General features: G+C 45.0%; 1 protein-coding gene across 3 annotated transcripts in view; it reads right to left on the bottom strand.

Annotated features, from left to right (window-relative positions):
• Positions 1–20,394, bottom strand: part of plppr2a (phospholipid phosphatase related 2a) — an 84,618-nt gene extending 64,224 nt beyond the window's left edge. For all 3 annotated transcript variants that reach the window (XM_031295150.2, XM_031295149.2, XM_035996663.1), the window contains exons 1-2: positions 20,018–20,394; positions 9,923–10,045 (exon numbers count right to left, since the gene is read on the bottom strand). In XM_031295150.2, coding sequence (XP_031151010.1) covers positions 9,923–9,991 — 69 coding nt within the window. In that variant the 5' untranslated portion in view covers positions 9,992–10,045; positions 20,018–20,394. The remainder of the gene's footprint in view (positions 1–9,922; positions 10,046–20,017) is intronic.
• Between the last annotated feature and the right edge of the window lie 854 nt (positions 20,395–21,248).

Here is a 21,248-nt window from a genome sequence, read left to right as displayed (position 1 = left end):
GAATACTAGTTTACTAGAGGAGTAACTTAGTATTTGAAGTAATGCAGTAATGCAGGAAGTGTGCATTTAGTTTCCATGCTTATTGTGTTTCCATAACAATGTTAGTGAGTAAATCTACTGAAATGGTCCCCACACCATAACAATGTTAGTGAGTAAATCTACTGAAATGGCCCCCCACACCATAACAATGTTAGTGAGTAAATCTACTGAAATGGTCCCCACACCATAACAATGTTAGTGAGTTAATCTACTGAAATGGCCCCCCACACCATAACAATGTTAGTGAGTAAATCTACTGAAATGGCCCCCACACCATAACAATGTTAGTGAGTAAATCTACTGAAATGGCCCCCCCACCATAACAATGTTAGTGAGTAAATCTACTGAAATGGCCCCCACACCATAACAATGTTAGTGAGTAAATCTACTGAAGTGCCCCCCCCACCATAACAATGTTAGTGAGTAAATCTACTGAAATGGCCCCCCCACCATAACAATGTTAGTGAGTAAATCTACTGAAGTGCCCCCCCCACCATAACAATGTTAGTGAGTAAATCTACTGAAGTGGCCCCCACACCATAACAGAGGAGTGGGATGCGTCAGATGAGAAAGCAGAGGTTTAGTCACGTATGTCATGGCTGTAAAAAACAACGGGAATCTGTATTTCTTTGCCAAGCGCAAACCAGTACAGAAAGTATTGATGAATTGCTGGGGAGGGTCATGCCTTTTTTCCAAAATGTTTTGGAGGGTCATAGAAATTTTTTTACTGGCGAGGGGAGGGTCATGTCTTTTTTGGCTAAAGGTCCCAAAACTCCTCCGGTGGCCCCTTAAATAAATAACGAACAGTCCCTTAGCACAGAAAAACATATAAAACCTAAAATAGTAAATAGATAAAAACATAAATACACATGTACACTACACTTAAAAAGATGACAAATATATGCTGTGAAATGGGCAGGGATGGCAGATGACATATAGTTTATTGAGAAACCCAACAGCTGATGGTACAAATGATCTCAGGTATCTGTTAGACCGGGCACGTTTTCGGGAGGTATACCTCCTTCCAGATGGCAGGAGGCAGAACTCAGAGTGTAGTGGGGGGGTGGTGTTAGCCAGAATGGCCGTGGCCCTCTGTGTGGCTGTGGCCTCATACACTGACCTAATGCTGTTGAGCTCAGTGCCAATTATTTTCCGAGATATGTTTACAATTTTTCCCAGTCTGTTCTTGTTGGTTACACTCAAATTGCTAAACCAGCAGATCATGGCAAAGGTTAAGATTGACTCAACAAAAGATAAGTAAAAGTAAAAGTTAAGCTTTCTTAAAAAAAACAGTCTCTGATTGGCTTTTTTACAAGTCACCAACCATTAGGGTGTAAGTCGAATTTCATTGAACAAACCACCCAATGAAAACAGGATTTCTTTCAAAAATAAAAAACTCAAAATGCACTGTTCCACATTATTATGCCCAACAGAGTTTCAAAATATTTCATAGGTTGCAAAGAACTGAAAATGGTCATTTGCTGAATTGGCAGCATTAGGAGGTCATATTTACTGAAATCAAAAGCTATTTCAATCCAACCTATCTTAACAGGCCAGTTCCATGTTAACATAGGAGCCTTCTTTCATATCACCTTCACAATTCCTGCATCCATTGAGAGTTTCTGCTTAAATTTCATTGCAGGATGTCAGAAGAGCCTCCCAGAGCTGCTGTGTAAAATATCATTTGCATGATAATTTGGAACATGGTGTAATTTCATTAGCCGATAATCTCTGAGCTAGTTACTGAACAACAACGTCAGCTAACGTTTGTTAACGAATGTTCTCACATTCAGCAATTTCAGTTGCATACGTTTTTATTTTGATTCTAATTTGTGCCATGAAATTACCAACTTCCTCACACACACACACACACACACACACACACACACACACACACACACACACACAAGTGCGTTTCACTACCTTTGTGGGGACCCATCATTGACATAATGCATTCCCTAGCCCCTTACCCTAACCTTAACCATAACCACTAAATGTCTAACCTTAACCCTTACCCTCACCCTAACCATAACCTAATTCTAACCCTAATCCTAAAACCAAGTCTTAACCCTCAAACAGACCTTTAACCTTGTGGGGTCCAGCATTTTGGGCTCACAAAGCTGTTGGGACCCCACAAGTATACTGTATTCCCCGGTTTTTGGACCCCACAAATATAGTTAAACAAGCACACACACACACACACACACACACACACACACACACACACACACACACAGAGTTACCATCTTCTCTGGGGACTACCAACGTTAACTTCACAACCTTCTCCTGCTCTCCCTCTGACAGATGGGAATGCAACAAAAATGTCGAAATAATTTTCAAAAGAAAATAATTAAAAACCCCATAATGGATTATTAAGGCGGGGGGGGGGGGGGGGCGTGCATCAATGAAATCTGCAGAATGAACCAACAGCTGAGTCAGAGTAACCCAACTGCATGCTGGGTAAAATAATCCCGTTGACCCAGCATGAACAGCCCAAGGGGGTACGCTTCTCCTCAGACCACGTAGCTCCTATGGCGCCATTTTGCTGCTACCAAGCCATCAGCTCCCGTTAGCATCCCATTGACTGCCATTCATTCTGACGTCACTTTGACAGAGAATAACTTTACATCTGAAGAGTTTAAAGACTCTATTTGTCCGTTGTTTATTTCTAAAGAAACACGACAATGTATAAAAGGCTCCATTACCTTGTAGCTCACGTTATGGCTCCGTAGCAGACGTTTTTATAAAAATAGGCTAACGATTGGGTCATAACCACGAGACTTACTGTCTCATAGTAGAGGAATTACCGTATAGTACAGGAGAAGCTCTCAGGCAGTTTGGACTTCCATTAGCTGTTTAAGTTTAATTACTAATGTTAACTATCATTTTAGTGATCAATAATTAGCCTGTGTCTATGTTATCTCCTTACATATACCTACGCTCTCCGTCTCTGCTAGATTGGGAATGATTGAGATTTCTCTTGGCACAGCTACCAGAAGACTTCCAACTTTCAGACAGGTTGCTCACGTCACATCTACGTCTTCAAGCTCAGTTGGAGGCTGCTCAGTAACGCTCAGCCATCACCGGGAAAGAGACTTCACTGGTCTCCGTCCAGAGACACGGGACCTGCTGGTCCAGTTATATATACTGTCTATGGAACAGCCCAGCAAATATCAGAGACAGCAGACGAGCAGTGGCAGGGAGTCGCACCGACACACAGTGCCGGTGCGACAGTGCAGAATGGAGGGGACAGAAGAGCAAGGCAGAGCAAGATGGCTGAGTGCTCGGGGAGGAAAGGTGGGGACATGTGATTGGGGCGGGCGGGATGAAAGAGGCGAGATACGGGGAAGGAGTCTGGCTGATTGGTTTCCATGGTAACTGCTGATGAGGCGCAGGGCTAAACAAAAGAGTGGTCCTTCTGGCTCGGTATGGATCACTGTCACACACACACACACACACACACACACACACACACACACGCACACACACACACAGAGACACGCACACACACAAACACCCACACACACACACACACACATACACACACACACACGCACACACACACACACACACACACACACACACAAACACGCACACACACACATACACACACATACATACACACACACAGACACACACACACACACACACACATACACGCACACACGCACACACACACACACACACACACACACATACATACACACATACATACACACACACAGACACACACACACACACACACACACATACATACACACATACATACACACACACAGACACACACACACACACCCACACACACACACACACACACACACACACAGACACACACACACAGACACAGACACACACACACACACACACAGAGTGAGGGAATTGACTGAGAGCTGATGTATTGGAGGCATATGTCTGAGAGGCCTAATGGAGAGCTTTCACAGGCTATTATAACCAAAGGCAGCAGTGTTTCTTCAGACAGGCTCATATGTCTGAGGGGGTGAGTTAGTGTAATTACCACACCGTGATTTATCCTTCGGGCCCAGGCACACACAGAGGAGTAAACTTGCTGAGGTGTTAAGGTAAAGGGCAGCTAAAAACACACCGGCATCCCTCTCAGTTCACGACAGTTCAGCTACAAACGTGTGTGCAGGGTTTGCTGAACTGCCCAACAAGAAGGCAGATGTGTCGTTCAACACACGTGTTTACATTTCAGCTATAGTCTGGATCAACGGAAGTACGTTTCCAGGATAAAAGCTGACATCCTGCACGTGGCTCATGCACAGGATGTCCCCTCTCTGTGTGCAACACGTTCTCACACCCTTCTCGTAAAATATGGACGCTTGGTCAGCTGCCTTTGTCATTCTTATTGACGCTAAAAGTCTCCTTTAAGCGCTATAAGTAAACGTCTTGGTCGGGACTATTGCCGTCCCTTTTGACGCAGTTATGTTAAGGAAAAGGTCGTGGGTGGGCGTACGGTTTTGTGACACGCGGGAGGAAAGTAAAAAGCGACTATAGCCAGCGTGACCAGCGGGACGTGAACCCCTCTCTCCTGGTGAAAGTCCTGTGTTTGACCCATCCACCCCCCCAACCAACCTCCTTACATACTACTCTCTAAGTCCTCTCTAACTGCTGCTCTCCCCGGTGAGTTACAGAAACACGCTGAAAGACGCCTTTTTCGTCACATCAGACGCTGACAGCCACTGTCCAAACGTCCTTATTTTACGAGTTCGGAATGAGAACGGGTTGCTGTGTGTTGCTGTTCTCGAACTCCGTTGATGACGCACCCGCAATCAGCCACTCCCTCCAGAAAAACGTGATTATGTGATCTCATAATTCAATGCATAATCACCCAAAGTCCACATAATTATTTCGGGGGGCGCATTTTTTCAAATACGGCGCACTTTCGTCGCATAAATTGCTGATTTCCACGCAACATATGCGGGGCTTGCATGATTGTATAATCCCCGCATTTTCATTGCAAAAAGTCACACATATATCTTAGCAGAAAAATGCTAAGAAAAATGTTGCGTTTACTTCACACAAGAGCAGCCATTTCCCCCTGTTGCCATGGGAACGTTATGAAGTGACGTAATTACGTGACGTGAACATCATCGAAAAGCTGCAAACCCCGCGATGAAGCCACGATGAAACCGCAGTTTTTGCAAGTTCCCGCAATTTCATCACATAAAATTGCATAAATATCCCGTATCTTCCAATGCATTTTTTAAGAAAACGTGCCGCATAATCAAGGACAACAATCACAATCACAAAAAAACTCTGCATTTTTCTGGAAGGACTGATCAGCTGCTTCTCTCTGAATCTGTGACAGAACAGTGCTCTGAATGCACGGGGTGCCCCAGCTGTAAAGCTGATGCTTAACGTACTTGAAGGCGATGAGGTTTTGGACTGACTAATATGATTACAGACCGTCTGATTACCTCACCAGCTCATGCTTTTCTCCACCTCAGTTATAATCTGGTGAAGGCCCTGGGACTTCCTCCGCCCTATGAGTCATCTGTTTGACCACACTCACAAATAATGTAGAGCAGAGGTTCTCAAACTTTTTTCAATAATATACCCCCTTTGAATTGTGTTTTTAAGCCAAGTACCACCTGACCAGCGCAAAAACATTTTCACATTTACAGTGTCGGCAGAGATAGATTTACTACAACAACAACCATGTAACTGAAAAACATTCAAATGCTACATTTCAAAGGATCAGAATCCATCACTTCATTCATTCATTATTATAGTATAATTATTTTAACAATTATGCATGACACATTTTTAAATGAGCATTTTGCAAAAAGTTCACGTACCCCCTGCAGTACTCCAAAGTACCCCCATTTGAGAAACACTGATGTAGAGCATGTGTGTGTGTGTGTGTGTGTGTGTGTGTGTGTGTGTGTGTGTGTGTGGGGCAAGACTTTCCCTACCATTATAAGCCGTTTTGGGCACCACCTTATGCCTACCAAATACTAGAAGACTCTGAACAGACAATCATCTCACATCTTAACGTTAAAGACTTATGTATAGACTGGGGATCTTGCAGGGTCACACTTTGCACGACTATAACTACATTTGTTTTGAAAACTTTAGCCAAGCTAGCTAGCTAGCTACCACTAGCGTTAGCTGGTAACTTTAAGGGAAAGTCAGCAGATGTTCTGTTCTGCCGTACAGGCAGATGAATGTCTCCCTTACCTGGAGGTCTGTGTTTATCTGCTGGTAAAACTTCCACTGGATGACTCGCTTCAGAAGGGTTGAACATCAGCAATTTTCCCTCTTTAGCGTTTAGCTTAGCACGGTGCCATAGCAACAATACGCAACAATGGCTTTAGCTGCTTCCTGTTTGGTTCTGGAGGGAGAGCACCAAGGGGGTTAGCCTCTCTAGTCACAACCCGTAGCTCCTATGGAACCATTCTGATGCTACCAAGCCATCACCTCCCGTTAGCATCCCATTGACTGCCATTCATTTTAGAGAATAACTTTACATCTGAAGAGTTTAAAGACTCTATTTGTCCATTGTTTATTTCTAAAGAAACACGACAATGTATAAAAGGCTCCATTACCTTGTACCTCGCGTTATGGCTCCGTAGCAGACGTTTTTATAAAAATAGGCTAACGATTGGGTCATAACCACGAGACTTACTGTCTCATAGTAGAGGAATTACCGTATAGTACAGGAGAAGCTCTCAGGCAGTTTGGACTTCCATTAGCTGTTTAAGTTTAATTACTAATGTTAACTATCATTTTAGTGATCAGTAATTAGCCTGTGTCTATGTTATCTCCTTACATATACCTACGCTCTCCGTCTCTGCTAGATTGGGAATGATTGAGATTTCTCTTGGCACAGCTACCAGAAGACTTCCAACTTTCAGACAGGTTGCTCACGTCACATCTACGTCTTCAAGCTCAGTTGGAGGCTGCTCAGTAACGCTCAGCCATCACCGGGAAAGAGACTTCACTGGTCTCCGTCCAGAGACACGGGACCTGCTGCTCCATTCTTATATACAGTCTATGGAGAGCACCCATTGTTTTTTTACATGCAAGAATTAAAACACTTATTTATGAACTTCAAAATCCAACGGAGAATAATCTCAAGATGCCTGTAGCCGGCTCACCGTCACCTGTTGGCGGCTAAACAACAGCTGCTGGTAGCCGGCGTCCCGGAGCTCTGTAGCCGCTAAATACAACCAGCAACTGCTGCTCGGACTTATCATTCTACGGCACTATAGATTGTTTACGTTGCATCGCTCTACTTAGTTTAAAATACTTCTATTTTAGGTATATAATATATGGTCTATTGGTGAAGTAACATGGATCACTTGGGGGATGGGGGCATGTTGTCAATTGAGCAGTGACAGGTATATGTAGTACTCTGCAGATATAGTAATAATAATAACGGTCAAAACTTAACATTTTCTTGAGGGAGGACCACAGAAATCCCCGCCAAATGGGTGCACCTAAAGCTTCCACAAACCTAGGAAAACACTGTGTGTGTGTGTGTGTGTCTCTGTGTGTGTGTGTGTGTGTGTGTGTGTGTGTGTGTGTGTATGTGTGTGTGTGTCTCTGTGTATGTGTGTGTGTGTGTGTGTGTGTGTGTGTCTCTGTGTATGTGTGTGTGTGTGTGTGTGTGTGTGTGTGTATGTGTGTGTGTGTCTCTGTGTATGTGTGTGTGTGTGTGTGTGTGTGTGTGTGTGTGTGTCTCTGTGTGTGTGTGTGTGTGTGTGTGTGTGTGTATGTGTGTGTGTGTCTCTGTGTATGTGTGTGTGTATGTGTGTGTGTGTGTGTGTGTGTGTGTGTGTGTGTGTGTGTGTCTCTGTGTGTGTGTGTGTGTGTGTGTGTGTATGTGTGTCTATGCGTGTGTGTGTGTGTGTCTGTGTGTTTCTGTGTGTTTCTGTGTGTGTGTGTGTGTGTGTGTGTGTGTGTGTGTGTGTGTGTGTGTGTGTGTGTGTGTGTGTGTGTGTGTGTGTGTGTATGTGTGTGCGTCTGCGGTGCATTAGTGTGATCACAGTCTGCCTCAGCGATGACCTTTGGCGTGATCTGTCCAACCCGGCTCTAAAGCCCACAGTGCAGCTGCTAAAAAACCTCCACTCTGTCTGTGCTGTGACCGCTGCAACCACCTCGACGAATCACACAGTTCACAAACATGCAGGAAAATGTTCGACACGCCGCAAAACAACTGGAGGCGCTTAACAAAGCCTCGGCTGCCCCCGGTGCTGCAGAGCGTGTTTGCTGAGCCTGAATTATTTACCACTGTGGCTGAGGTTGTAGAGATGTGAACGGTGTAAACATTCAGGGCTCAGCCCAAACCTAAGGGGCTGAGAAATACATATAAGCACTATTTCAAGCCAACTGATAACAGAATGCAATTATCTGGAAAAACATGATAGTTGCAGAGGAAAACAATCATCCCGAAGAGTCCACATCCTGTTTTGTATTTAAAGGGAAACTATGCAGTTTTTTTTAGCTTAATTTACCTTAACTGAACAGCTTCGGAGTCACAGGAATGGTTATATAACTTTTTTCAGGTTGAATGGTGGTCGTCTCGCTGCCCTCTAGCGCCTGTGAGCTGAAAAACCATCCTCGCAACTTTGGGCCGGCGAGCGTCAGGAAGTATGGCGTGATATCAGGTCTCGCCATGTAACCAATTGCTTTACGGCACTGCACACATTCAGGAACCGGCTAGCTATAAGAACAAGGTAGAGATGGAGTTTATCAGACTATCGTCATGACTGAGCCGGGGGCTCTATAGAGAAACCTGTAGGGGGGGGGCTATAGAGAAACCTGTAGGGGGGGGCTATAGAGAAACCTGTAGGGGGGGGGCTATAGAGAAACCTGTAGGGGGGGGGGCTATAGAGAAACCTGTAGGGGAGCTCCTTCAAATTAAACTACTGACACAGGAATCACCTTAATGACTGTGAATGAGCGTAGTGGCAGTTTCATTTTGAGAGTTTCTGTCTGTATTTCCCGTTTCCCTCCCCTGGGTCCTCTGATAACAGCTGACAGTAGATTGACGTTTTCACAGCTCTGTGCCGGCTCCCAAAAACTGAAGAAACAACAACAATCCCGCAAAATCTCTCCGTGTCGCCTGTGACTCACACAATCCTACACCGTGTGTGTGCAGCAGGTGTAGCCGGTTAAAAAATACATTACGTCGCAAACCCTAACCCGCGAACGGTCCACGTTCAATGTAGGCAAAGCGTAACTGTTCACCAACCGATGAACACATCTCATGTTGGGGATTCTCTACTCCTGCTGCCTAAAAAGAGGCAAATATTGATGTGATGATGTTTCCATTTTTTAACAGCATAACTAATCTGGAAACCTGTTTTTGTGACGCTATGCTGGACTAGAGTTCACAGAATTAAACAGTGAAATCTTCCCCCGGTAACAGAACTTTTGCTGATTGATTTGCCGGTCCACATGACCAAAATAAGTTATTTTAAAACATAAAAAGATTCTCAGACAATCCATTAAATCGAGAAAACAATCAAACGTATGAATCGACAAAGAAAATAATTGTTAGTTGCAGCCATATGTGTAATTTACAGGGGAGATGGGGGATTACAACCCCCCTAATAATCAAAACTGGCCAGTGCAATCCACCCCAAAAAAACTATTATAATTTCCTTTACATAAATAAAGACATTTGCACCGTAACTTGATGCAAAAAAGGCACAAATTGTTGCAGAAAAAAATCACCAGAATGCAGGAAATTAAGTGTTTGACATGCTTAAAATTTCTATTCTGCTCAAAAGTGCAAAATGTTGAACCCAAAATGTTGAACCTAAAATGTTGAACCCAAAGTTACGCCCTTGCTTGCAGCCCTCGTTGACTCCGAGTGAAAGACAGCGAGCGATGTGATGGTCGTATCTCTTACCTCCACAAACAGGAAGCAGGGGACGATGGAGCTGCTGCTCTTCACACTCGGCTTCCCCTCCACTGCCATCCCTCTCTCCTGTCCTCCCAACGTCCTCTCGGTCTGGCTCTCTGTGTCCTTATCCTGGAGGAGACAAGTTAGTCGGGTCAGTGCATCGGGCGACCGGATGTCAGGTCCAGAATGTGACATTAAGTGAGATCCAATCAGGGCACATAATGAGCTTTGGCTCCATCTGAGGGCTTTCCTTTGTTAACGTTCTTTCTGCACGAACACACTGCTGTTGGCTGTGTGGTTTTTCAGTCAGCACATTGTTTCTGAGACACATTTGTGTTGTTTATCCACATCCATACATACATATTTAATACGTGCACTAAAAGCAAATTCATTTCTTAGCACTTTGGGCTATGTGCATTGCATTCTGCAGTTTACTGTTGCAAAATAAACACAGACAAAAGGACAAGGGCTTCAACATTATACTACGGTTAGTCTCGCATTGCCAGACCTTCCTCCACAGCGCTGCGGAGGAGGGTCTGGTCAGTCCAGCACATTCTCACTCCCATCTCGTAAAATATGGATGCTTGGTCAGGTGCAGAAAGTTTTGAACAATCCCGGAGAATAATAATTTCCTAAACATAAATAAAAGAAAATTTCACCATAAATTGTTGTTGAAATAATTCACCAGAATGCAGGAAATTAAATGTTTGACGCTCAAAATTTTGACATCCAAAGTGACAACGTGGACTTAATCTCACAAAACTAATAATATTATTTTGAGGGGAATGAATCTACCTTCTTCTCAACATTTTGATATGAAACACACGGGGATCGGTTATATGCAAAAACCCTTAAAAGATATCTAAAAATGCCTTCAGACCTCCTGCACCGTGGCGTGAGCGTCGCGTGTCAGCTGCGTGGCGTTTTCTCTGTCTTTCCACACCAGAAAGGTGTCTGACGCGGTGCTGCTGCTGCTAGCCTTGTCTGGACACATGGATGTTTCTCATAAACATAAATATATTCTGATCTGATTACAGCAGAGACAACGTCGGCAGTATTGACGGCAGAATAGGCTCCGGAATATTTCCTTCTGGATTGACAGGTGCAATATTTGAAAATAAATATTTATTATTATTTTTTTAAATGACATTTATATCTGCATTTATGTGAAAACCTCGAGACTTTCAAACATCAAAATGTCATTTATTAAATGTATTTGTGTCGTGGCCGGGTTGGCTCAGTGGGTAGAGCAGGCGCACATATACTGAGAGGTTTATACCTCGATGCAGAGGTCCAGGGTTAGAGTCCGACCTGTGATGATTTCCTGCATGTCTTCCCCCTCTCTCTCTCTCTCCTTTCTCACCTAGCTGTCCTGTCAAATAAAGACGGAAAAGCCCCAAAAAATAATCAAAATGACATATAAACATATTTTCCTATTCGATTTTGTCTGGAAACGGTTCCAACACGCTTGCATGTCGCGTGAAAAATAGGCGTTGATCCTATTTCTATTTCTAGCATGCTCGCGCTGCTCCTGAGACGTGCGTGTCACCCAGGCAGTGTGCACACTCTAACCTGTTAACATGGGAGCCGAAATAAAAACGGACACGCCACGCAGCTGACACGATCACCGCACGCAGCCAGTGTGCAGGAGGCCTTAGACCTCAGAGGGTTAAACCCAGAGAGGGCAGCAGAGGTAGAAAAAAAGCCTTTTTTGTTTCTGAGCTGTTGGGTTGACCTCTCTTCTGCTTGTGAGTAGTGCGTTATGTGCCAGAGAGCTTTCTTCTTCCCCCAAATTCCTTCTACACTGGTAGAAAGAATAGGCCGGAGGGATGAGTAATGCATGGAGCCGAGCTCTTAGCAGCCCTCACAACAACGCAATGTGCAAACCCAGACACTGCTTTTAGAGAGGGATGCTTGGACTCTGTGCTCGTGTGTGTGTGTTTTATTTTTATTTTTTATTTTATTAGTTTATTTGTCAGGGACCATGCACAGTTCAAGCCCTGTGCCAGAGTTAGCTATCAAACGACAAACACCAAACGAGTCAATGGTAGAATAAGCTGTTTGGCATTGGCAGAGAAGATTTGACAAATTTTTCATGGGCGCAACCCCCATACTCAGCTCTGCTGCTCATCCCACAAATGCATGTTCCTTACAAATGGGGCACCATTTGAAAGGGAACTAAACAGGCTTTCCAACAGTATAAGATGTATTGCCAAAAAGCATTGTTACCACAGAGAAATAATCTACCAAACACAAATGTCCTTACTTTATAAATTTATATATTTATATATATATGAAAGAGAAATGTAGACAATTGTCTTTCAAAAGGGTACCTCTACAGCGACAAGCATTTGTACCATTTAGGTACACGACAGTACTTATATTTTAGAGTGGGTGGGAACCCAGAGAAGCCATTTTCATTCAGATATCTGGAGGTCACAGGTCAACGGATCCCCTTCATGGTGCAAGTTCTCTCCTCAACAAAACCAAGCCTAACTTTGCATCATTATTTAAGCCCCTCTGCCAACAAGCTAGCATGACATGGTACCAAATGGATTCCCTAGAACAGGGGTTTTCAAACTTGTTGTGTGTGTGGATCACTATTTGTAATCAAGAATTTGAATCACCTCATAATACACATAATAAAATACGTCTACACAGTCCTGCCTGAATTAATCTGCACCTGTTAATAGGCCTACTAGCACTAAAACTAGAACTGGTCATCACATCAGTACAACCGGCTTGTTAAAAGAAAGTTTACTGCACACAACGGCTGCCACATATTTAATTTATTCATTTATTTACTCCAGCGCCCGAGGCATAATCAGGTTAATTTGAACAACAGGCTTTGATTATTAATCTTCAGAGTTTGGACTTGAACGTCACGGCCGAGCGCCACTAGCCTATTTTAGTAATCATACAATAACTTGACAATTTAATTTAAATTAAAATTTTATATCAGTATACATATTCTTAATTTTTATGGGAATTTCCTGGTAAAATTAAGGTTAAAAAACTATTATATTTTATTTAGCTTTTCCACGGACCACCACAGTTTGGGAATGACTGCCTTAGAACATCTAGCTTCATATGATACCACTTTCTTCTTTCTAGCTCTAAAGCGGATCCCGCTGCAGCTTCTGAAAGACAGCCACCCCCTCGCTCCGCCCCTGGGCGTCAGATCTCCCAAAAAGATACAACTATCTTATGGGAGGAAACACTCGGGTGGCCGGAGACAAGGCGGGGAAGCTTAATTAATGACACATAAGTGGGACACTGAGCTAGGGATGATTTCACCTAAAGAAAGGGAATTATTAAGCCGAGCTTTCTCCAGGAGTGTGTGCAGACTCCTGAGGTGTCCCACGCACATTTGGTGTGTGAGTGAATTTCTCTCAGAAGTGTTCTCTGAGTGCTGATTTGGGTGACAAGTTTGCAGCTTTAATTAGTGTGAGAAAATCTGGCTGCTGCTAGGCATGCAGAACATGGAAACTGAGCTAGAGGCCATACACAGATCTTCTTAAAGGCCCTGACCCAGCGAGCCGATAATCAGCCGTCTGACAGTCTGGTGAGGTCGGTGACTCGAGTCTGGTCAGTGCGCTCCGTGCCGTTGTCCGTTCGAGGGGTCGTCGGCCTTCATTTTGGCTGATTTGACATGTATAATCGGCGGGGCGGGCACTGCCGGCAGTCAGACTCAATGAGCCATCTGATTGGTGGAGAGCTAACCAGGAAATAGGGAGCGGGATGAGCGTGACTAGAGTCTCTCAAAATCTGATGAAAATCTTTTAAACTGACCTTTGTTGATCTGAATTCGGTGAACTATTTTAGTCCAATATGAGATCGTATTCTGAACGAGCCGCCATGACAGTCTGGCTTTGAATTTCTGGAGAAACCAGACCCACGTGACGCGTTCGTCCAATCAGCTGCCGGATTTCATTTTTTGGGCCACAATCCAGATCAGCACCGCCTGCTGTTATGGAGACGTATTACGTCTGGTCTCTTCGGTGTTCTGAGGAACTTTTGGACCAACTCGGGGAGACTGATCAGTCACACTGGCTTTACTGCCGACGGTCGGCCGTCTGGTCGGTGCGTATCGGCCGTCTGGTCGGTGTGTAACGGCCGTCTGGTTGGTGTGTAATGGCCGTCTGGTTGGTGTGTAATGGCCGTCTGGTCGGTGTGTAACGGCCGTCTGGTTGGTGTGTAACGGCCGTCTGGTTGGTGTGTAATGGCCGTCTGGTCGGTGTGTAACGGCCGTCTGGTTGGTGTGTAACGGCCGTCTGGTCGGTGTGTAACGGCCGTCTGGTCGGTGTGTGACGGCCGTCTGGTCGGTGTGTAATGGCGGTGTGTAACGGCCGTCTGGTCGGTGTGTAACGGCCGTCTGGTCGGTGTGTAACGGCCGTCTGGTCGGTGTGTGACGGCCGTCTGGTCGGTGTGTAACGGCCGTCTGGTCGGTGTGTAACGGCCGTCTGGTCGGTGTGTAACGGCCGTCTGGTCGGTGTGTAACGGCCGTCTGGTCGGTGTGTGACGGCCGTCTGGTCGGTGTGTGACGGCCGTCTGGTCGGTGTGTGACGGCCGTCTGGTCGGTGTGTAACGGCCGTCTGGTCGGTGTGTAACGGCCGTCTGGTCGGTGTGTAACGGCCGTCTGGTCGGTGTGTAACGGCCGTCTGGTCGGTGTGTAACGGCCGTCTGGTCGGTGTGTCTGGGGCTTTAAATGCACGGATCTGTGTATATTTGAGTAGCTATGTGAAAGAAAGCAGCAGGCCAGCTGGTTTTGATCTGATCTGCGGGGTCCAAGTGAAAAGAAAAGGGGCCTAATCTAATCATCCATCCATCAATCAGAGAAAATCCAACCAACATGTCAACACAAACAGAAGATGTGTGTAGTTTGAGGGCATCGGAAACAAAGAAAGACAGAAGCTGTGTCTCAATTGGGATACTTCTGGGAGTTCACTTAATGGTACACTATGAGTTTTGTCAGTTATTGGGAGCAGTAGGCTAGATGGAGCCGGTTACCTCCAGGATCTGTGCTAAGCTAGGCTAGATGGAGCTGGTTACCTCCAGGATCACACAGAGATACACCAATCACAATCACACAGAGACACACCAATCACACAGAGACACACCAATCACACAGAGACACACCAATCACACAGAGACACACCAATCAGAACAATATCATGAGGGAATTGAAATCAAAATGGTGGAGATGAGAGGAGCAAAGCAGGGAGCTGCGGAGGGGAAAGTTGAACGCATGCACGCACGCATGCATACACGCACGCACACGGTGGAGAGCAGTAGGGCTGCAACTAACAGTTATTTACACTGTTGATTAATCTGTGGATTGTTTCGGGATGAATGGATGAGTTGTTTGGTCTCTAAAATGTCTGAAAATGGTGAAAGATGCTGTTGCTAAGCAGACAGCATCACCACACAGTGCTCTCTCTTTCTTGCTCTGTAACAGTTCATTCAGGCATCAAGAACAATGCAGAACAATGTTTTCCTCACGAAAATCTGGAATATATGAGAAGATGCCTTCGCATTAGAAAGATACCGCCCAGCGTTCATCACCTTGCCTGAAGTTACATTCTTTAAAGTTACTTTAAGATCTAAAGTACCCCGATGAGGAATAGGGCTGCAATTAACCGTTATTTTCATCGTCAATTAATCTGTGGATTATTTTCTGGATGAATGGATTAGTAGTTAGGTCTCTAAAATGTCAGAAAATGGTGAAAAATGTGGATCAGTTTCCCAAAAAGCCCAAGATGACGTCCTCAAATGTCTTGTTTTGTCCACAACTCAAAGATATTCAGTTTACTGTCCCAGAGGAGAGAAGAAAGTAGAAAATATTCATATTTAACAAGCTGACATCTGAGAATTTCTGTATTTTTTTTCATAATAAATGACTCAAACTGATTAATTTATGATGAAATAAAAGAAAGAAACCAGCACGGAAGCAACTGACCTTATAGATTTCTTAATTTGCAGAGATGAAAAGACTGTTAGATGGTGACGGGACTTTTACAAAGTCAGAGGGATGAGTCCTCCTGCACACTGGCTGCGTGGCGTGAGCGTGGCGTGAGCGTGGCGTGTCAGCCGCGTGGCGTTTTCTATGTCTTTCGACACCAGAAAGGGGTCTGAGGCGGCGCTGCTGCTGCTAGCCTTGTCTGGACACATAGTTTATATAACATAAATATATTCTGATCTGATTACAGCAGAGACAACGTCGGCAGTATCGACAGCAACATAGGCTCCAGAATATTTCCTTCTGGATTGACAGGTGCAATATTAGAAAATCTATAATTATTTATTATTATTTTTTTAAATGACATTTATATCTGCATTTATGTCAAAACCTCAAGACTTTCAAACATCAACATGTCATTTATTAAATGTATTTGTGTCTAAATGACATATAAACATCTTTTCCTATTCTATGTTGCCTGGAAACTCTTCCAACACGCTGGCGTGTGGCGTGAAAAATAGGCGTCGGTTCTATTTCTAGCATGCATGCGTTTTTGGCGTGGCTCAAGCCGCACCTGAGACGTGCGTGTCACACAGTCAGTGTGCACGCTCTAACCTGTTACCATGGGAGCCCAAATGAAAACGGACACGCCACACAGCTGACACGCTCACGCCACGCAGCCAGTGTACAGGAGGCCTAAGCTGGACCAGACTTGTCTCAGACATTTGACTTTTTCTGGGAGAGGTTGATCTCGTCACCGAGACTCAAGGCCATCCCCTGACTTTTGGCTAATAGTTGGTAAATGATTTAGTCGTTGACAACTAATGGATGAATCTCAAGCAGCTCTAGAGGAGAGATGTTTGAATGGTCTGCTGCTGCTCTGAGTCAAAGTGTAGGGAAGCAGGCGGCCATATGTCCTCCACGCTGCCCCGGGAAGACACATGCACACACACACACACACACACACACACACACACACACACACTCACACGCACACACACTAAATGGGCACAGCAATCTGGATCATGCTCGACTTTACAGTTATTTCTGCCGTGCCAAACAATGCTCTTCACAGTTCCTTTCCATGCAGCAGCAATGCAGCGTTAAAACACCAACTGTCAGTCAGAGGTTGTTCTACATTGCGTTGCGTGCCATATGCACGGAGAGAACTCTTCCATAACTTAAATATTCAAAGACTTTGACTTCAGAACAGTTCCCAGTGTGGGACAGAGGGCCATTTACCTGCAGCCTAGTCCTAAGGAAAAGCTCTCACATCTAGAGCTGCAAAGATGAATCCATTTTAAAACTACTTTGAAAATGAATTAGTCTCGCTTTGGCAGACCTTCCTCCACAGCACTGTGGAAGAAGGTCTGTCTAGTCCACACAGCATTCTGGGATGGGAGGACAACGTGCTCTGGTTTATTGGCATTTCTTTAAACCAATCACAATCATTGTGGGCGGGGCTAAGCTCCGGACGGAGCCACGGTGCCTCTGCTAAATAGTCTCAGGAAGGAACTTGTTTTGGTGGAACATTCAAAAGTAGTTTTAGTCGTGCAACAGAAAACTCAGATTGGACAGATAGTCTAGCTAGCTGTCTGGATTTACCCTGCAGAGATCTGAGGAGCAGTTAACCATAGTCCTCACAAATCAGCCGGAGGTTAGAACGCCAACACAGAGACAGAGGAAGGGGACGGACATCTGGCTGAAATGAGGGACATCCGGTGGAATTTCCAGCGGCACCGGAGCAATCCCAGAAATTAAACGTTATCGAGACTACGAATGAATTAATCAGTTTGATTCATTTTCTACTTTCTTCTCTCCTCTGGGACAGGAAACGGAAGATCTTTGAGTTGTGGAGAAAACAAGACATTTGAGGACGTCATCTTGGGCTTTTTGGGAAACTCTGATCCACATTTTTCACCATTTTCTGACATTTAGAGACCGAACTACTAATCCATTCATCCAGAAAATAATCAACAGATTAATGGAAATAATTGTCAGGTGCAGCCCTACTCACATCCCTCTGCTCTCATGTTGCTTTGGCGTTTTTGTGTTGTGTGTTTGGTGTTCAGTGTGACCATGTACGCCCTGACATTGTCACACCGATTTCCTTCAACTCAGATTCCAACAGACTGATGTCATGAAGTAGCGTATGTAGGGCACGCCAATTTGTATACGACATTATTAGCGTGTTATCAAGACGCATACTCGCTTTTTTAGCGTGTTTATCAATGCCGTTTGGCCTCCATTGACTTACATTACCTAGCGATTGACGCTGTAGTGAGTAGTATGAAAGGGAGAAAATCCACATAGGGAGGCTGGTCGGGGCTTTCACCCAGGAGACCGGGGATCGTGTCCCGCGTGTGGCGTTTTCCTAAACCCAACCGTTTCTCCATTTCTTGTTTTCCTAAAACCCGCGTGTGACGTAGTCTCGCGATAACACGCCACGTGGCTTTAGAAAGTGGCGTGTATGTTTACGCGAAGTCATGATGTCATGTTGGATTATCACACTCACACATATCTACCTGCCAAATGCTGGTGAAATACACAAGTAGGTAGATTTACTCAATCAGGGATATTTCAGTTACAATACCAATTTATCTCGGATATGAAAGAGATTCTCAGAGGAATAACGCTGTAAATTGTACAAGGAGCCTTCTAACCTGCTGCATTATTAAACATATTAATGCTGTCGTTAAGAATTGACCCAAAAGCAGTTACATAGAGACAGGAAAGGTGCTTTCTGTCGTGCAGAGACGGTAAACATGAAGCCATCCATCTGTGAAAGTGGCCACGGAAGTTCTTCCCTCTTCCCTCGCCGGAATTTCTCCAACTTTGGAGCGTTATTTATCATGACACGGATTCTCTAGATCATCTAGTTTCATATGGTACCAACATCTTCACTCTAGCTTTAAAACGGAGCCTCTTCAAAGATCAAATCTCGGGAATTTATGAATGGATATCGGATCCTTCAAATGAAGATATTAAGAAAATCGATTTATTTTTTATTTTTTTCAACCTATAGCCTTTGTAATCTATTGAGTGGCTGGGAAAATGTGAACATTCACTAGCCATTTGGCCGGTGGACAAGCAAGTACAGTTTGCACCTTGCATGCAGTGCAGTATATACACACACACACACACACACACACGCACACACACACACACACACACACACACACACACACACACACACACACACACACATAGTGCATCTCACTATCTTTGTGGGGACCCGTCATTGACATAATGCATTCCCTAGCCCCTTACCCTAACCTTAACCATCACCACTAAATGCCTAACCTTAACCCTTACCCTCACCCTAACCATAACCTAATTCTAACCCTAATCCTAAAACCAAGTCTTAACCCTCAAACAGACCTTTAACCTTGTGGGGTCCAGCATTTTGGGCCCCACAAGGCTGTCCGGACCCCACAAGTATACTGGATTCATGGTTTTTGGACCCCCCCCCACACACACACACACACACACACACACACACCTCTTACAATACGGCGTTCCCTCCCTACTAGGGCAAAGTCAAGAAGGAGAGTTGACAAATCCATGACAGGATTTACCCGGTGCTGGATAATTTGGGCTTCTGTTTGGGGAACACCTCGCCAAAAATACCCCCCCCCCCCCTCACCAACACACACCTACAGGCACACGTAAAGACCCGGGGCAGAAACACGTAACAACATCCACTACAGCTGCAAAGATGAATCCATGAGTTGTCAACCACTAAATGTACCGCCAACTATTTTGGTTTAAGTAATTATTCAGCTTGTTAAATATGAATATTTTCTAGTTTCTCCTCTTCTCTGGGACAGGAAACTGAAGACATTTGAGGACGTCATCTTGGGTTTTTTGGGAAAAACACTGATCCACATTTTTCACCATCTTCTGACATTTCATAGACCAGACAACTAATCCACTAAGGGACGAAAATAATCAACAGAATAACCAAGAATGGAAATAATCGTTATAGTTGCAGCTCTGAAGGATCAACTTCCACAACATGATGTTCTGCTCTGGCTCCCCAGGTAGTTTAAATCGCCCCGGCGTGAAGGAGACGAGAGGAAACCTTCCATCCATCCATCCATCCATCCATCCTTCCCTCCCTCCCTCCTACCCCTGGGTACCTCGTCGCCGAGCTGACGGTTGCCGTGGCTCCAGATTCCTATGCGATTGTCATGTCAGATCAGATGATGGTAAAGTGGTTTCAAAAAATCTGCGTCCAGCAGGCTGTCTAGTCTCCCCTTCTCTTCCTCCTCTCCTCCCTCACTCCCTCCTGGGCCACGGTGAAGCGTGAGAGACAGAAGCGGCGGCAACGTCTCCTTCTCCAAATCTTACGCACACACACACACACACACACTCGCTCCTTTTTAATTAGCTTGTTCTAATAACCGGTCGACGATTAACAAATTAATAGCCTGAAATCTCCTCATGTGCAGCGTTCGGTGCAAAGAGGAGACACAGAAGAGAGGGAGAGAGCAAGAACATGTGAGAGAGAAAGAGCGAGAGAGAGAGAGAGAGAGAACATGTGTGAGAGAGTGTATCTGTGTGTGTGTGTGTGTGTGTGTATGTGTGTGTGTAAAAGAGAGAGAGCGTGCATGCATGCGTGCGAGAGAGAGAGAACATGTGTGACAGAGAGTGTATATGTGTGTGTAAGAGAGAGAGAGCGAGAGAGAGAGGGAGAGAGAGAGAGCATGCGTGCGTGCGTGAGAGAGAGAGAGAGCATGTGTGTGTGTGTGCGCGTGCGCGCGTGCGAGAGAGGGAGAGAGAGAAAAAGAAAGAGAGAGAGAGAGAGAGAGAGAGCATGCATTATGTGTGGCAGCTCATTTACATTCAATGCTTGTTTTCCCTCTCTGTCTCTCCCCTTGTTCCTACCTTTGTCCATCCTTCCCTTCATCTCCCTACACCCATCCATCCAACCATCCCTTCTCCCCATCTTTTCCTCTGTCCCATTACCCTCTTTGTGAATGCACATAGAGGATGTGAACCTGACCAAAACATCAGAGGGAAGGAGGAGGGATGCTGTGGACCGGGAGGAAGTGGCTGCTTGGCTGCCTGCCTTTGGCTCGGCACCGTCGGCCGATGTGGGTTAATGATCCAGGCTAGTGATCTGACACTCAGGAAGCACATGTAACATCACAGGGCACAGCTGGTAACACACACAGAGAGGGCTCGCTAGTGTGCCTGTGTCAGGGATAACTTACAGCAGGGACCTTCAACAGGGGGTCCGGTTCAATGCAGGGGGGCCTCCAAATATAATATGTATAAATCCCCCACTGATGATAGGTAGTCACTAAGGTAGCCATCCACAAATACAGTTCATCCTAAGGATTCACTGTACCATATGTATGTTTAACA

Source organism: Sander lucioperca, chromosome 21 (assembly GCF_008315115.2).
Source record: "Sander lucioperca isolate FBNREF2018 chromosome 21, SLUC_FBN_1.2, whole genome shotgun sequence".
NCBI lineage: Eukaryota > Metazoa > Chordata > Actinopteri > Perciformes > Percidae > Sander > Sander lucioperca.
This window is presented reverse-complemented; position numbering and strand designations above follow the sequence as displayed.